At 28.4% G+C, this 16,859-nt stretch overlaps 2 protein-coding genes and 1 long non-coding RNA gene across 13 annotated transcripts in view; 1 reads left to right on the plus strand and 2 right to left on the minus strand.

Moving 5' to 3' along the window:
* The window catches only part of LOC130676567 (glutamate receptor ionotropic, kainate 2-like), a 297,696-nt gene that overhangs the window by 203,424 nt on the left and 77,413 nt on the right, over window positions 1-16,859 (plus strand). The gene's annotated exons all lie outside the window — the stretch shown is intronic.
* On the minus strand, window positions 752-3,340 carry LOC130676574 (uncharacterized). Its single transcript, XM_057482900.1, has 3 exons — window positions 3,181-3,340; window positions 1,195-1,320; window positions 752-1,127 (listed from the first exon to the last, which is right to left on the minus strand). Exons 1-3 carry the CDS (start codon window positions 3,227-3,229, stop codon window positions 895-897), a joined length of 408 nt encoding a protein of 135 aa, XP_057338883.1. The 5' UTR covers window positions 3,230-3,340; the 3' UTR covers window positions 752-894.
* LOC130676576 (uncharacterized) lies at window positions 6,915-11,702 on the minus strand. The gene is made up of 3 exons (XR_008991445.1): window positions 11,648-11,702; window positions 7,485-7,590; window positions 6,915-7,119 (listed from the first exon to the last, which is right to left on the minus strand). It is a non-coding gene; the product is annotated as an uncharacterized LOC130676576 (long non-coding RNA).

Below are 16,859 nucleotides of genomic sequence, written 5' to 3' on the forward strand. Positions count from 1 at the left end.
TAATTAGTACAAATAGAAATCATAAGTAGATATGATTGGACCCAATTTTTTTCTTATTGGGTTACATCATCGATACTAAGGAATCATCGCAATACTTATTCTATTATGACATTAAAAATACTGAGAACGCGAACTAAGAACACTAAACGCACTTCTTGCACGAAGCGCACTAATGACATCAAAGCATTGATCCGTGGAAATAATAGACCATTAGTTTTTCATTAGTATCCCTAGTAGAAATAATCGAGGGCCGCCTAGATTGCAAACTAGGCCCTCGCTAGCGATATCGAGGCAAAACTAGAAATCGCGCCACCTACAACTGATGCGTAAGGATTGCTTGAACCTGCTAGCGCCTGACTTGAATCTAGTAAAACTAGCCAGCGCCACGATTTAATTTCTACTAGGGATTTTCCAATAGTGTTCATTAGTATTTTTTTGTAAGGAAAATCTGTAACTTTTACAGTTTGGTTTGCGAAAAGAAGCGTTACTTTTTGAATTGCAATAAATGCTCAGATGTAACGTCAATCGTTGTTTTTTTTTCATGAGCATACAGTTCAAATTCAAAATTGATATTATAAGTGGCGTAAATAGTTGGATTAAAACAATAATTTTAATTGAAATTGAATTTCAACATTGATATGATATTGATTACGTAGATTTTTATCATCGCGTTATCTCAGAGATTTAATTGTAGGTCTACACACTATAAAAATATTTATATCGCAAGAATTCAATAAATTATCTGAAAAAATCTTTTTATCAAGTATTTATATTGTTACGATATCACAATTACATTTATTACTGTTTTTTTTTTTTTTTAATTTGTTTACTGTCTTGGCGTCAATTTATTAAGAAATACGCTGGACAATAATATTTTTATTATTTACATTAGTATTAATTTCCATATAAACTTTTAATTGCACTAATGAATGTAATCATTGTTACAAGTGTAGTAGTGGAGGTTGACAGTAGTGATTCAGAACTGTTACATAGATCTGTATCACAATAATAAGCAGACTGCGATTCAACATAAATTGATTTATTTGTAGTGTCCCGAAAGATGTTATTATAATTTACAGGAACTTGGGACACGCAATCACGCGCTATTACTATTGTGGTACCATTTGCTGAAATACAAAAATTTGTTTGTCGATAAATTTTATTTTTTTAAATTATTTTTTTAATAGCACTTACTTAATACAGCATCTGTTTTGAAACATGAAGGTTTGGAAGATGATACACTACAGTTTTTGTGGGTAATGTTTTTTGCTGAGGAAACATCATCACAAAAAATGCACTGATAACAAATTAATGCTTCTCCTAAAATAATTTTATTTTGTTTTTTATTAAACAACATATATGAGGGTGATCGTTTCCGCAAAAGTTTTTTTTTTCAAGTGCTCAAGCAAAATCTTAGTCTTCATCGGAAAAAAAAAATTCTCATCAAATATGAGCTCTTAATTCCAATGCTAAGTATATCATTTGATTTCAAAGATTTCTCATTTAAAATACACGTAAATTAAATTACTTTTTTTTTAACTTTCTAATACTCAGCTGCGTTTCATGATATCGAGGCGGTTTTGGTCGCAAATTGTAGGGCATTTGGTGATCTTCAAAAGTGCCCATAGTTACTTGGCTGTAATTCCAGCTGTTTCACTTGTGTCCGTTGCGGAACTCATTTTTCCTATGAAATTGACCTTTATTTGCTTGCAAAACGTAAACCAATGAACGTACACTAAAAATGTTAATAGAAATTTTATAGGAAATTTTATTCCCTTAAAAAAAAGTCTTATGAGTCAAGTCGCTAAAGTCCATAGTTTCCAAGTTATAGTCATTTTAATAATTTGAAAAATATAATATAAAAAAAAAAATATAATTGATATTTTATTTTTCAAATTATTAAAATGACTATAACTCGGAAATTATGGACTTTAGCGCCTTGACTTATAGGACTTTTTTTGAAGGGAATAAAATTTCCTATAAAATTTCCATGAACATTTTTAGTGTACTTTCATTGGTTTACGTTTTGCAAGTCAATAAAGGTAAATTTAATAGGAAAAATGACTTCCGCGACGGACACAAGTGAAACAGCTGGAATTACAGCTAAGTAACTTAGAGCACTTTTGAAGATCAACAAATGCCCTACAATTTGCGACCAAAACCGTCTCGATATCATGAAACGCAGCTGAGTATTAGAAAGTTAAAAAAAAAGTAATTTAATTTACGTGTATTTTAAATGAGAAATCTTTGAAATCAAATGGCAAGTACTTAGCTTTGGAATTAGGAGCTCATAATAAGTGAGAATTTTTTTTTTTGATGTAGATTGAGATTTTGCTTGAGCACTTAGAGTAAAAAACTTTTGCGGAAATGAATCACCCTAATATATACATATTAGAATGTGTCAATAAATTGACTATTTTGTTTTTCAAAAATTATATAGAAAATATTGTTCGCAAAGACGAAAGAAAACACTATTAATATTTGAGCTCTTAACATTGATGTTAACAACCGTCTTATCGCAATTTTCGATTTTTCATTTAAATAACATGAGAAAATTTGTTTTAACTTTTGAATTTTATCCCTTATCAGCGAATGCGTGTATCGAAAAAAATCGATAGATATTTTTGTTGGAAATTGAACGCTCTACAAAAAAGGTCTATTGTTTTTCGATAAACTTAACTATTCAAAGTCAAAGTTGAATTCATAGTAAATTTTAGCATTATTTGACTTTTCCGGCGAAACTTTTGACGAATACCAGACTGTTACATTTGGCATGACATTACTTATGTATGATAGTCATATAGTGATTTCAATTTAGTAAGAAATCAGAGCGAAAACTTGAAATTTCGATAATTGACTTTTTAGGTACGTAAAAAAAAAAAAAAAAAATGAATATTAAAGATCACGACAACGTGACAATCGAAATTTTTTAGTGAAAACGTTCATAGGAAATTATTTAAAATTTGATGTCGACAATTGAGGCTATTATTTAATTTCGACAACCTCAGTATATTTATATGTTCTCTTAATATAAGAAAAAATCACAAATTTAAAACAACGAAGTTTGACACTACGAATAATGATTGGAAACTTCAACTTAAATGAGATTGATAAGTTCCCTTTCCATTTGAAAGGAGTAATAATTTTGAAAAATCACTTTTTACTAAAGTATTTAATTACCAGTAATGCAAGCTATTGAAATAATACTCAAAAATAACAAACAATTCATCGTAGCAGATTAACGTAAATTGAATACGTTATATCTAATTTATAGTAAATCTCAACTCTTCGGTCGACTTGGGTACTTTGCGATTAGTGGTTTGAGAAATTTATAACTGTCATATAATCGAAACCTTATCGCAAATAAATAGTTTAGTTTCCTTGAATTAAGAAAGATAAAAATATTACTTATTGGTTATTGGTTGTTAGCTACAGCTTATCATAAGTGGATCCGATAATACAATTGATGAGAAGAGCAATTGTTTAAATGATTTGTTACTAATATTATTAGTTTTTACTTTTATTACTAAAGCCAATTTAATATTTTTACATTATTAAAAATGATATTGTAATATATATAATGGAAAACAAATTTGAAAAGAAGAAATTTGAAAAGCAGTTGACCCTTGGGCCAACCCAAAACTTCCCGCTGGTTGCGAGCCCGATGAAAAAAGATTTTATACAATTGTATAAAATTATATACAAAAAATGGCCCGATCAATTGTATATAACTGTATAGAAATTGTATACGATTCTACACAAATTGTATACAAGTCTATATAATTATATACAATTTTATACAAATTATATACAATTCTATATAATTATATACATTTCTATATAATTGCAATATATACAATTTGTATAGAATTGTATACAATTTTCTATACAAATTGTATACAATTGGATCAGGCCATTTTTTCTATCTAATTATATATAGTCTATATATAATTATATATAGTCCATATATAATTGATATATAATTCTATACAATTGTATAAAATCTTTTTTCATCGGGAGCTCGAACGGACTTATTTGTTTTTTTTTTAGTTTTTTGAACTCAAAAAGCGGTCACTTTTTGTTGGACGGAAAATTAATCCGATAAAAAACATCGGATCCAGTCATATATAGTTACTATTAGTACTGATTAATTGATGTTTATTAATTTTTTTATCGATGAAAAAGTATTCGCCATTACTGGGGCTCGAACCTGGATCCTTCTGCATATCAGTTTAAGCTCTTACTACTCTGCCAACACCATGGGCTCGATAGTCCGAATCATTTTGAAGGTCTACATATTTATCATAGAAATCTCAATAATTTTAACAATCCAAATGATATTAATCACGATGGTTGAGAAATTTATTAATTTTTACTGCATTTATATAGAGATTAAATTTAAAAGTTTGAGGTTAAAGTTTTTTTATCTTAGACATGATTGATACTGATATCACTATCAAAAAAATCTATATGGAAATCCAGCTTAGAATCCTATGTAGGTTCCCACATAACAATTTCGGATGGATTTTCCATTTTCTATATGGAAATCCAGGTACCTACAATTTTCGATGCGTAGAAATTTATCATCATATTTCTCAAGTACAAAAAAATTTGGATCTTTTATATTATTGATAATTAAACGTATATTCATAAAATTTTTTATTTTGTATCGAATAAAAAACTTCAAGAACATAGTTATAAATATATTAATTACATCGATAACGGTGAATAAATAAAAAAAACTTGTTATGACAGAAACTAATAGCTTTTTTGTAATTATAGTTGTTATCAGTGATCATGTTTCCTCACAATTAGAAGAAATTTATTTTTTTTTGTTTCATTTTTTTTGTTATGTCTGGGTGTAGCACCAGTAGAAGGCCAATAACAGAATATATTTCTATGTACAGAAAAAAAAAGTTTGGAAAATCCAAATGAGCATGCCTCAAGCGCGCGTGTCATACACGAATTATTTAGATTCAATGTTTACGTTAGGATTTGTTTATTTTTTCATAAAGACTCCTATACTTTTATTTTTTTATTTTTTCTTACAGCTGTATTCAACCTCTAAAAAACTAGAAATTTGAACTATGTGCTGCGCGTGCGCTTTTATTTTCACCAATCAGACATCGGAGGCTGCAACATTTTGAGATATTCGATACTAAAAAACTTCACATTTAATCTCAACCTCTAACCCGATGAAAAAAGATTTTATACAATTATATAAATGTATAAAATTGTACAAATGTATAAAATTATATACAAAAAATGGCCCGATCCCATTGTATACAACTGTACAAAAATGTATACAAGTCTATATAATTATATACAATTTTATACAAATTATATACAATTCTATATAATTGAAATATATAGAATTGTATATAATTATATAGAATTGTTTACAATTTGTATAGAATTGTATACAATTGGATCGGGCCATTTTTTCTATCCAATTATGTATAGTCTATATATAATTATATATAGTCTATATATAATTGTATAAAATCTTTTTTCATCGGGAATTAAGATATTTAATTTAAAAAAATGACGGATCTAAATATATAAAGAATTTGAGTATAATTGCCAGTCAAAAAATTTGATTACAGCCAAACGGTACTATATCCAGCTATGATTTTCAATACGCTCATTCCCACTTATTTAATGTTTTTTTTTATATAAAAAAGTAATTAATGGGTAAAAAAAAAAAATATTTTGATAAGCTCAGCGATCATTTTACTTTTCGAAAATATGCGATGAAATCTGCTTCACATAAAAGTGATTATTACTAATAAAAATTACGTGATTTCAGTCGAGAAACAGTGCTTAACATAAAAAAATTTCATAAAATTTTTGTCAATACGTCATCGGACTCATCAGTAAAGCAAAACGTATTTTTAATCTCTTGCAGATTATAAATTTAATTATAAACTTAAAAAAAACTAAAACTTTAAGGGAAAAATAATCCATATGAAATATCTACTACTTTCATATGCTTATATATTATTATATGTAAAGATAAAAATCGAATAGTTGTGTATGTTAACACCAGTGATGCACGTGGCGACAAAATCTTGTGACTAATAATACAAGCGTAGACAAGTTCAGACAGTTCCGCGCATAAAACAAATAACTAGCGGACATAAACCCATATACACGTGACTCTTGCATTGGAAAACGTTCTAAGTAACTCATCAAGGCGTGATTTTTTTGACATCTTTACAGTTACAATACCGTGCAATAGAATTGATAGAAATAATAATAAAAAAGTGTTAGTGCAGTGCAATAACATTTATCAAAATAATAATAAAGTGCTAGTATGGTGAATACAGGTTATAAAAATTGTGTCTCGTGCAAAGTGAGAATTTGTGAAATAATCAATTTTTTTTGTTAGCTAACACTATTATAAATTAACAGTAATAACGAAAATTAAATAAATAAAAAAAAACTGTACTGGAATGAGAGGATTTAAATAAAAAATTTATTTATGCAAATTTTTTTTATGTTGGGATTTCAGTGGGATTTTATTGAGTTGGCTTAAAGTTTCTGCAGGGTGTATCCAATTGAAACCCTATAGAGTGTGCCTAATTGGGAAACAGTTGGGTATACCCAATTGGGACCCAATAGGGATGAACCGATTGGGATCATCTTGGGCTATGCATTACAACCTAACGTTGGGTTCCCAATTGGGAATCCAATTGGATCCCAATAGGTCTTACAACTTTTTTTCTAGTTGAAAGGATACCATAGAAGAATTTATATAGGAATCCATGGTGGATTCATAGAGAAAAAATCTATCTATGGAAATCCATCCGAAAACGCCACGAAAGAATCCACATAGCAATCTGAGTTGGATTCCTACATAGTTTTTTTTTTAAATTGAGAGACCACTTTTGATATAAAATTTCATAACAAGATTTTTTCATGGGTTAATTTATTTCATTTTTATTATTGTACAATAACATTTATTTCTTCATGCCATCGATACAATTTTTTTTCTACTGTCAAGGACTAGCCCACCGGTACCTTTCTCGCAGTATTTACAGCGCAGTTTCCTTGCCACCAATGTCCATTGTCACATTTGTAGCCGTCACAGCAAGGGTAACCTTGAATCGGATGACACTGTAGGGAACGAAATTTGAATAAATTTATAGAATCATTAATTCACTTTATTCGTTTTATTCTTTTATATTTTCGTCGATATATTTTTCTCCTCAATGGAGTCGGAAAGCTGCAACTTCGTTTCACACAGCGGAACGAAAGTTGACTCTTTCCGCCCGGAGGGGAGAGAAAATTTTTTAATTTCAAGCTTTCCCGCGGGTTTTAAAGTAAAGACTATAATTTTTATATCTTAGATTTCCTATTTGAACTCACAAGACTCAAATTCAATTTAATAAAAAATTATATCTTTTAAGAATTTAAACAAACCAAGTTTTTTTTTAAGTTTATTTAAATTTTTTCATCACTGTAATGTGATATTTACTTACCCATTTGCCGGCACATCCTTCGACTGCACAGGCATAAAGGCTTACAAACATGAAGATAACTAACAATGAAATATATTTCGACATTTTCGATTTTTTCCAAACTGGACTGTAAAAATATAATAATTACTTTTATTAATTATTACGACTTAATTAACGAAAATACGTTTAAAATGAGCTATGTGGGTTTTCTACATGGGAATTCAGATACCCATGGTTTTTTTACATAAATCTATACTTTTCCTTCAATATTGTAGACTTGTCTAGATGTCGTACGTCAGATGTCGCATTTGCATAAATGTAAAATTTTACGTATGGTGTGTGGATACAAATGTCACGCTTAATGAGACTATATCGTAAATTTTTCTGAAATGGCTAATGTGAAGTTGGCTACAGAATTTGGGATTTTTTCCGGTTGGTACCTGTTGGTCTTTTATTTGGTGGGGAACTATAGCTAATTTAGAAGCCCATATAATAGCAGCACCACCATCCGAAAAATACAACCAGGATGGTGAAGAAGCATACTCTCTGAAAGTGAACCAGTGAAATTCCACTGATTCAACCAGTGAAATTCACTGGTTTAACCAGTGACTACAAGTTCACTGGTTGAATCAGTGAACGCCGCGCTCACTGGTTTCAACCAGTGAACTAAAAATATGTAAGCGCGCGGGGGAAGGAAAGGGGCTTAAGAAAAATGGGCTCCCTATCCAAAAATTCCCATAGAATCCACTCAACTGCGACAAAAACCGCATAGCATCCCATAGACTTTATTGGTTTCTATGCGGTTTTTGTCGCAGTTGAGTGGATTCTATGGGAATTTTTAGGTAGGGCTTGTATACTCAGTGGATTTCACTTGTTTTATTTCTTTTCTAGCCCTTTACCAAATTTTTGTTTTCAATATGCCGCGTCTGTTGAAAATTAAAATATTTATACTTAAGGCAGAATTCTCCCCGCCCCCCCCCCCCCAAGTTTAAAAATTTTATTTTTTACCCCTTTTACTTTTTCTACCCAAGTCAAAATTTAAAGGCTACATTCATCCCTCTAGACCGAAATAGAACCAATTTAGAGCACTGTACGCCGCCTTAGCTCCTATACTGAACTTCAGCATCCTACCATTTACTGTGAGGTACTATTTTGAACCGCTAAGTACGATATCAAATATTAAGACCTATATCAAATATTAATAATTATAATATACGTATATTTAATATCACCTTGAATTTCATTCGCGTTTACAATGATTGGAACACTTTCAATTTAAATTTTTAAAATTTAAAGTTGCGGCTTGATTATTTGTGATAAAAAATTTAATAATAACAACAACAGTAACAATAGCAATGGTGGTTATAATTATAGTAATCAAAATTCTATATTTATAATAACTATTTTAAGAATAAAAATATTAATACATTGAAAATACATATAATAATAGAATTGTTATTAATGATAATAAATAGGTTGTAGAAGTCCAAAATCGACCCTAATTTTTTATTCCCTTCAGGCCCAACTTTGGACACCGAGGTAGTAAAAATAGAATTTTATATCACTTTGGGATCCAAAGTTGGACCTAATTTGACGTGGGAATAGAATCAACTTCAATCTCCCGAAATAAGAACTATCTTAGGAGGTTCAATATCGGCTTTAAATTTCGACTCGGGTAGTCTTTTGCCATGTATTCGTAATCAAAATGCTCCAAAAATAAAAAAATAAATCTAATAAAATTCGGCTATTGTTTTATTTTATCTTAATAGTATATTACACTTCGAGAGAGGAAATTAAGACATTCCAAAACGAGTGGATAAGTTTTCATGTATTTAACCCAAATGATCTGCAGAATTGAATTTAAAAATAAAGATGATATATGAAACAAGAGAATCAATGGCGTAATTATTTTTCAGAAGATCGGCTCTATCAGTGGTTAGTAAGGACATCAAGAATTTATTTTTGTATTATTTTCTGACAAACGAAGTAAGAATTTGGAGTTTCAAATGCATATTAGTTGCAACATGCGAAAATCAATGGTTTTATTTTTTTTAACGAATCGAATTTTATGTGGGTTTTTGAAGGAGTATAAATTAGAAATTTTTGTATTTTTTCCCGGAAACTTATTTTTACATGAATTAAAAAATTCCAAAGTTGAACAATCAAATTTTAAAATCATACCAACGTTCAAAGCATGATTATAAAAAATTGCGATGATACACCTCTTAATATCAAAATTAAGGGCTCAAATTTTCACAATAATTTTTTTTTGTCATCCCAAATAATATTTCCACAGTATCGTTAAAAAAAAAAAATAGTCGATTTTTTTGGCCCAGTCTAATATATATATATAGAGCATTCCACGCCAAATCGACCACTTTTGAACCCGACCCCTTTAGATTTTTTTTAGTCATGTTTTTTACGAAATTGGGTTTTTTGCATTTTTGGGTTCTTCGGATGTCCCTCCATAGAAATCAATCAAAATATGCATCAATTCAGCGTTTTAAAAAAAATTAACGTGGTGACAGCAATTTCATTTGATTAAGAAACCCCATAAGTCAATGACTCAAATAAATATATATGCAGTTTTAGTTTTACAGAAATAATTTTTTTATTTTTTCTAAATTCGCGCTTTCTTGGGAAATTAATTTCAAATGTTGTTTTATTGTTGACTGTTATATGACTGATTAAAATATTTAAATTAATTAAAATTTTTTTTAATTTCTGAGTTTCAGAGTTCAAATACATATTTAATACTTCATTTTATCAGTGTAATAAATGATTTGAGTGGAATCATTTAAACAAACAATGATTTTATAACTTTTTTTTCCGTTTGGTTGAGAAACCCCATAAGTCAATCAACTTTAAATAATTTTTTTAAGTAGTTTGAGTTAAAAAATTAAATTTTTCGTGGTGGAATCTTTTTCAGAGACGCTAACATTATTGTATTCAATTATTTATTTATTATTTTATTGTCAAGTTTTTCCAAAAAAAAGTTTTTTGTGTTTCCTGAAAAATTTTGTTTTCTTGACTTATGGGGTTTCTCAAATGAACGATTCATTTAAAAAAGCTATAACTTTTTCAAAATTCGACTGATTGAGACGTTTTTTTTTTTCAAAATTTTTGTTTTTAAATGTACTTTTCGAAAAAAATTATTGCAACCTATCTTTATTGTTTTTTTGTAGATTTTTGGAAAAAATGAAAAATTTTTCGATGTTTTTTCGATTTATATTTTTTATTCCTAGTTGACAAACAAAATTTTTTTTAAATAACCTTATTTCTCATAACACCGTTTTTTAACCATAAAACAATGAGTGTAGAAGAAATTGTTTTCGATTTCCCAGTATTTGTCCAAAAATGAACCAAATGAAAACTTTTTTTTTATATTTTCTTCGTTTTTGAATTTAGTTATCAGAAAAAAATATAAACAAATTATTCAGAAGGTCCTTCTATTTTTAAACTTGATTTTTCTAAAAAAATTCAAATTATTTCAATGATTACCATTTAAATTTATTGTTTTTATTTTTTTTTTCTGAATTTCAAGGTTTTCTGAGTACTCTCAAAAATTTTAAGCATGGTGTCATGAGAAATAAGGCTAGTTAAAAAAAATTTTGTCTTTCAACTAGGAATAAAAAATATAAATCGAAATAAAATCACTCTGAAAAAATTTGAGGATTTGCAGAAAATGTCAAAGTTGTATAAGAAAACAAAAAAATCAAAAATCGAAAATGGTAAACATCGAAAAATTTTTGATTGTTTCCAAAAATCTACAAAAAAAAACAATGAAAATGGGTTGCAATAATATTTTTTTTAAAAGTGCATTTAAAAACGAAAATTTGAAAAAAAAAACGTCCTAATCAGTAGAATTTTGAAAAAGTTATAGTTATTTTAAATAAAAAAAGCCATTATTTTCAACAATTTATAACTTTTTTTTGGTTGGGTGAAAAAATTTTGAGAAACGTTTTTGATGGGGTACAAAGAGAAAAAATTTTCAGCCAAATCTAAAGGGGTAGGGTTCAAAAGTGGTCGATTTGGCGTGGAATGCCCCATATACATACGTATGTATATATAAAATTTAATTTAACATATAAATTCCTATACAAACACCCCCGGATATTTTTTATGCATAAAAAAAAATTATATTTTATTTTTTTAAATATCTAAGAAAAATAATTATTTCTTACCAGTAATGCTTCGATGAGTTTCTGTGAGCTTCTGCATACCAATCACAGAAAAACGGACATATTTATATCAGAAAACTCGTTTGTGTCAGCAGTAACTTTGACCAATGTCACAAGAAATATTCCAGCAACTTATATAAGTTTTATATAAGTCTAGTCAACAAGTTCAAGAAGACGAAAAATAGAGATAAAGCTCTTAAAAATATGAGCGCCTAAAAAATTACGATAGTTATTAACAAATTAAGACAAAATAAAATGGCATTTAGTTTTTCGTTAATATTTCAAAAACTATTAACATTTTTGAAATTTGGAAAAAATATTGAAATTTGCAATGAAAAAGTCCCGACTCCCCGAACTCTATCTCTATTATTTATAATTTTAATTTAACGCCGAAAATAGGGCTCCGCGCGGCCATTACGGCTCGGGCGCACTGTCGCTAAAGAGAGAGTACCACATAAAATAATTTTTTTATAGTAACAAATATCAATTTAAAAATTTGAATAAATTATAGCATCATCTAGACACTTGAAAGAAGAAATCCCCGTTGGAAAAAAGTTATTAAATCAATTTTTTAAAAAGTTATACTTTTGTTAACTAACTAATTTTTTTTCAATCTCCGTTTTCATAAATGACAATGTAAAAGTTTAAACAATACACCTATAAATTTTTGGCTTCGTGGAGCCCTTCTTATATATATACTTAACAAGAACACGCCATAAAAATTTATTAAAGTTTATTATTTTGTTTATAATAATTTTCAAAGTTAACAAAAAATTAAAAATCCAAGAAATGTTGTTAAAAATTTTTTGTTCGACAAATTTTATGCTATTGCTGTTTTCGCACCTAACAACAGCATTAAATTACGTTCGAAAAAAAATTTTTACATCATTTGTTAAGATATTTTTTATAAACAAATAGACAAGTTTAATATTTTAAAAAAACTTTTTTTTACCATTTCATTGTCTTGGCAAAATAGTGATTTTTAAAGCAAAAATTTTTTCTTAAAAAAGTTTTGTTATTGTTTATAATCGTTTTCTTTACATTTCGATTGTTTAAATAATTAGTTAAGAAATTATTTTTTCTTTAAAAATCATAATTGGTATTTCTTCATAGGTTAACAAAAAAAGAAATTTTTTAACTTCCCGCTAAGAAAATTGTAAATTTTCAAAAATTCGGGAAGTTATTGGTTTCGGTCCGATTTACGAAAATCGAATTTCCATCAGATGTCGACGTTTTGAGGTCCTAGGAAGCTATTCTGACTAATTTCAAGATGATGTCCGAGTGTATGTATGTATGTATATACGTACGTACGTACGTATGTAAATACCTGTATCTTTTGAACGGATGAACCGATTTTGAACTTTAAGGTGCCATTCGACGCGGATTGTCAATATCTTGAAGCCGAGAGAAAATTGAGCTTGATCGGTAGGACTCGTTCAGAGATATTCCAAAAATAAAGTTTTTTCAAAAATGTTTTTTTTGGATAACTTTTAATGTGCTCGATGGATTCATTCCAAAATGGACTGGGCTCTAGAACTTTATAAGCCGCGTCGAATGCCACCTCAACCATCAAAATCGGTTCATTCGTTCAAGAGAAACCGTTGTCGAAAGAATTAAAAAAAAAAATTTTTTTTATTTTTCCTGAAATATCTCAAAAACGACTCGATCAATCGAATCCAAAATTTGATCAGCTTTAGAACTTGACAAAACGCGTCGATTGCCGCCTCAACCATCAAAATCGGTTAATTCGTTCGCGAGATATCGTGGGAGAAAGAAATGCTAAAAAATGGTTTTTTACAAAACAATGGCATACAAAAGTATTCGCGAGCTCGTAGAGCTCGAAAATGTATTCACAATAGTGTTTTCGAGCTCAACGAGCTCGAAAACAGCGGGAAGTTTTGGGGCTGGCCCGCAGGGTCAACTGACAGACCGATTTTTTATAAATAATTTCATCGCTTGTTGACTTAACAATTTGTTATAAACAAATTCTATAAACTGTTATATTTTTTTTCTAGAGCGGAAAAAAACAACAAAAACAGACATATGTATGACAGTAATAACAAAATTTTTTTTCTATTTTTTAAAACACTTTTACATACTACATGAGACCGAAGTTGAATCAGCCTCTTAATATTTCAACTAACAAATTGATATAACTTATAGAGATACGATAATGAACATTCAAGTGGTTTTTATAAAGGTTCAATTAATCTTTTAAATAAGCGAATGACCAAGTTTGTAACTATTGTTTCTCAGCTATTATATGCATTTGTTTATAAAAATGTGAGATTTTTTTGACTTTTTCGTGACTTTTATGACTTATAACTTGTTAAATAATTAAATTACAGCTATGAACCTCGGAACAATTTTATTGACTGATAAAATCTACCAATCAACCTTTACATCATATCTATATATCATATAGTTTAAATTATATATGTGTTTTATTAATATTTATCTGACTTGTTTTCTTTTATATATCGTTTTTTGTTTCTTTATTGCATCATTTACCAATATTTTTAATTTCTATACATTAAATTAAGTTATTATAGCTTCGAATTCGAAGTAATTCTATTGTTTATTTAAAAAAAAAAAATAGTTTCTTTGATGAAATTATCGAGCTATCTTCGAATTTCTTGAATTCAAGTGTCTAGATGATGCCTTAATTTATTCAAATTTTTAAATTAATATTTGTTACTATAAAAAAATTATTTTATGTGGTACTCTCTCTTTAGCGGCAGTGCGCCCGAGCCGTAATGGCCGCGCGGAGCCCTATTTTCGGGGTTAAATTAAAATTATAAATAATAGAGATAGAGTTTGGGGAGTCGGGACTTTTTTATTGCAAATTTCAATATTTTTTCCAAATTTCAAAAATGTTAATAGTTTTTGAAATATTAACGAAAAACTAAATGCCATTTTATTTGTCTTAATTTGTTAATAATAATCGTAATTTTTTATGTGCTGATAAATCCTCGAGATACATTTTTCTAGACGTCATTCCGAATCGAATGAGCTATCGCTCATATTTTTAAGAGCTTTATCTCTATTTGTCGTCTTTTTGAACTTGTTGACTAGACTATGACCCGCGTATGCGATCGCGTGAGTGTAAATAATATATTTATCATAATACCAAAGAATAACTTAAAGAAATAAAAAAATCCGTGATGCAATAATCGACGTACTCTTTGTATAAATATATTATTATTCTGTACTGTGTTTAATTTTTAGCCAGTAAACAAAATATTAAAAAAAAATTAAAAAATTTTACGATCAAATGGATTACCAACTTAAAACCTCAGGGTACTTCAAGTATATCAAGAAAAAATTAGTTGATAAAAATTTTAGTCGATCAAAATTATACTAGAAAAAATTGAAAAGAGAAGAGGGAGGGACACAAAACAGAATATCCTATTCAGAAGAAGTGAAAATCAATTTGATTTGAAAATTAAATAAATTTGATAAAATGAAATTATTTATAAACAATTTAGATAAATAAAAAAGTAATTTTAACATAAATATTGTGTACGAGTGTAAAAAACAAATTTCTTTTATTATCAAATTTTTGAATTAGGGGGAAATATATATACTATATATATTATATATATTTCCCCCTACTACTGCTAATTAAAGATTAATTACTTAAGAAATTTTCTATATATACGTGTGACTGTACATGATACATTCGAAGACGACTTCGAAAACTTTCAATAGCAATTCAATAGCTTTTTGAATGTTGAACAAAAATAATGAACAGATGCTACACTGTAAAAAAAGATTCCTGACGTCAAACCAGATTCGTTTGGCTCAAGTACTCCGTGCGTTTGGATACAGCCAAGCGCGTCAAGCGATTGAGTCTACCGCCCTCAACGTTTGACAGTATATTTTGCTTCAACTGAGAGTTTCTTGAGGGAAGGTACCAAGTCGTTTGAACTAACTCTATAGTATTTGATATAACTCAATAACTTTTTTCATTTAAAAAAAAATAGAAATTAGTTCAAGTCATTGAAACTGTTGATACAATAATGATTTTTGTTTTATATAAAATAATTAAAAATTTCACTCAAAGTAAATTGTAAGGTGATTGAAAGTATGAATTTTCAGTTAAGTCAAAATTTTATTAAAGCAAATGAATTTTAGTGTTGAAAGTAATATTTTTGTAGGTCCGTTGAAACTGTCCTTGCAATTGATTCAATAAAAAGTCGAATTGTTTCAAGTTGCTGTATTGCATTGATCCAAAAAAATAGTAATCTGCATCAAGTGAATATTGCCTTTAATTATTTCATCAATAATTAATTTTAAAAAAAATTTTATTTCTTACGTATGTTTGTATTTTTGATTTTATTTTTATTATTATTATTATTTTTTTTTTATTAAGTATTGGGACAATTAAATTATATTATTATTATTATTATATACATTACACTTTACAAATAATTCTGACATACTCAGTTTTTAGTGAAAAATTAAATAATCGTAGAATTGGTATCCGGAGGAATCGAACCCAGCACCTTACGCGCGAGAGTCAGGTGCTTTACCGCTACGTTACGGGACCAGTAGGAAAGTTTGAGTTTAGTTGTGCTTCTAGTACTTTGTTCTCGTATTGAATGGATATATACAGTCAATTGCTCATACATTGATCTAAACGTGATAAATATGTGACTCTTTTTATAAATAAATTTTTTTATTTAACCGATAATATAAAGACTTTCGTTCAAATATAGTTCGATATTTTGTAACGAATACATTTATATTCTTGTCGAATATTTTTCAGTTTTAATGTGAGTGCGTCAAATTATTCCTACAACCTCGTTGGATTCTCTCTCCAAGAAACTCGTCGGTTGACACGACACGTTCGGTATTATAGGAAACTACTTTTGTTTCATTGAAACATGTGAAGTTGTCAAACTCAACGTTTCAAGAGTTTTAGTTAAATTTCTAAAAATTGAAAAGTTTGCTTCAACAATTTTTTATTTTTTAATTAAGTTCATCCAAACTTTAATTAAAATATATTTTACTATTCGTTCAAATTTTGATGTAATTACGGTCAAACTTAAAAACTTTAATATAAACGCTTAATCAATTTCTAATAATCGAGTAGAGATTTTCATTCAATAAAAATGATTATCTTAAGACAAACTAGTTTTCGTTAGTTCAAACAAATTTGGTTTCACTGAAGAGGAAATTTGTCAAACTCTTAGGGAGTTTGATGTCAGTA

This window comes from Microplitis mediator, chromosome 10 (genome assembly GCF_029852145.1).
Source record: "Microplitis mediator isolate UGA2020A chromosome 10, iyMicMedi2.1, whole genome shotgun sequence".
NCBI classification, from domain to species: Eukaryota; Metazoa; Arthropoda; class Insecta; order Hymenoptera; family Braconidae; genus Microplitis; species Microplitis mediator.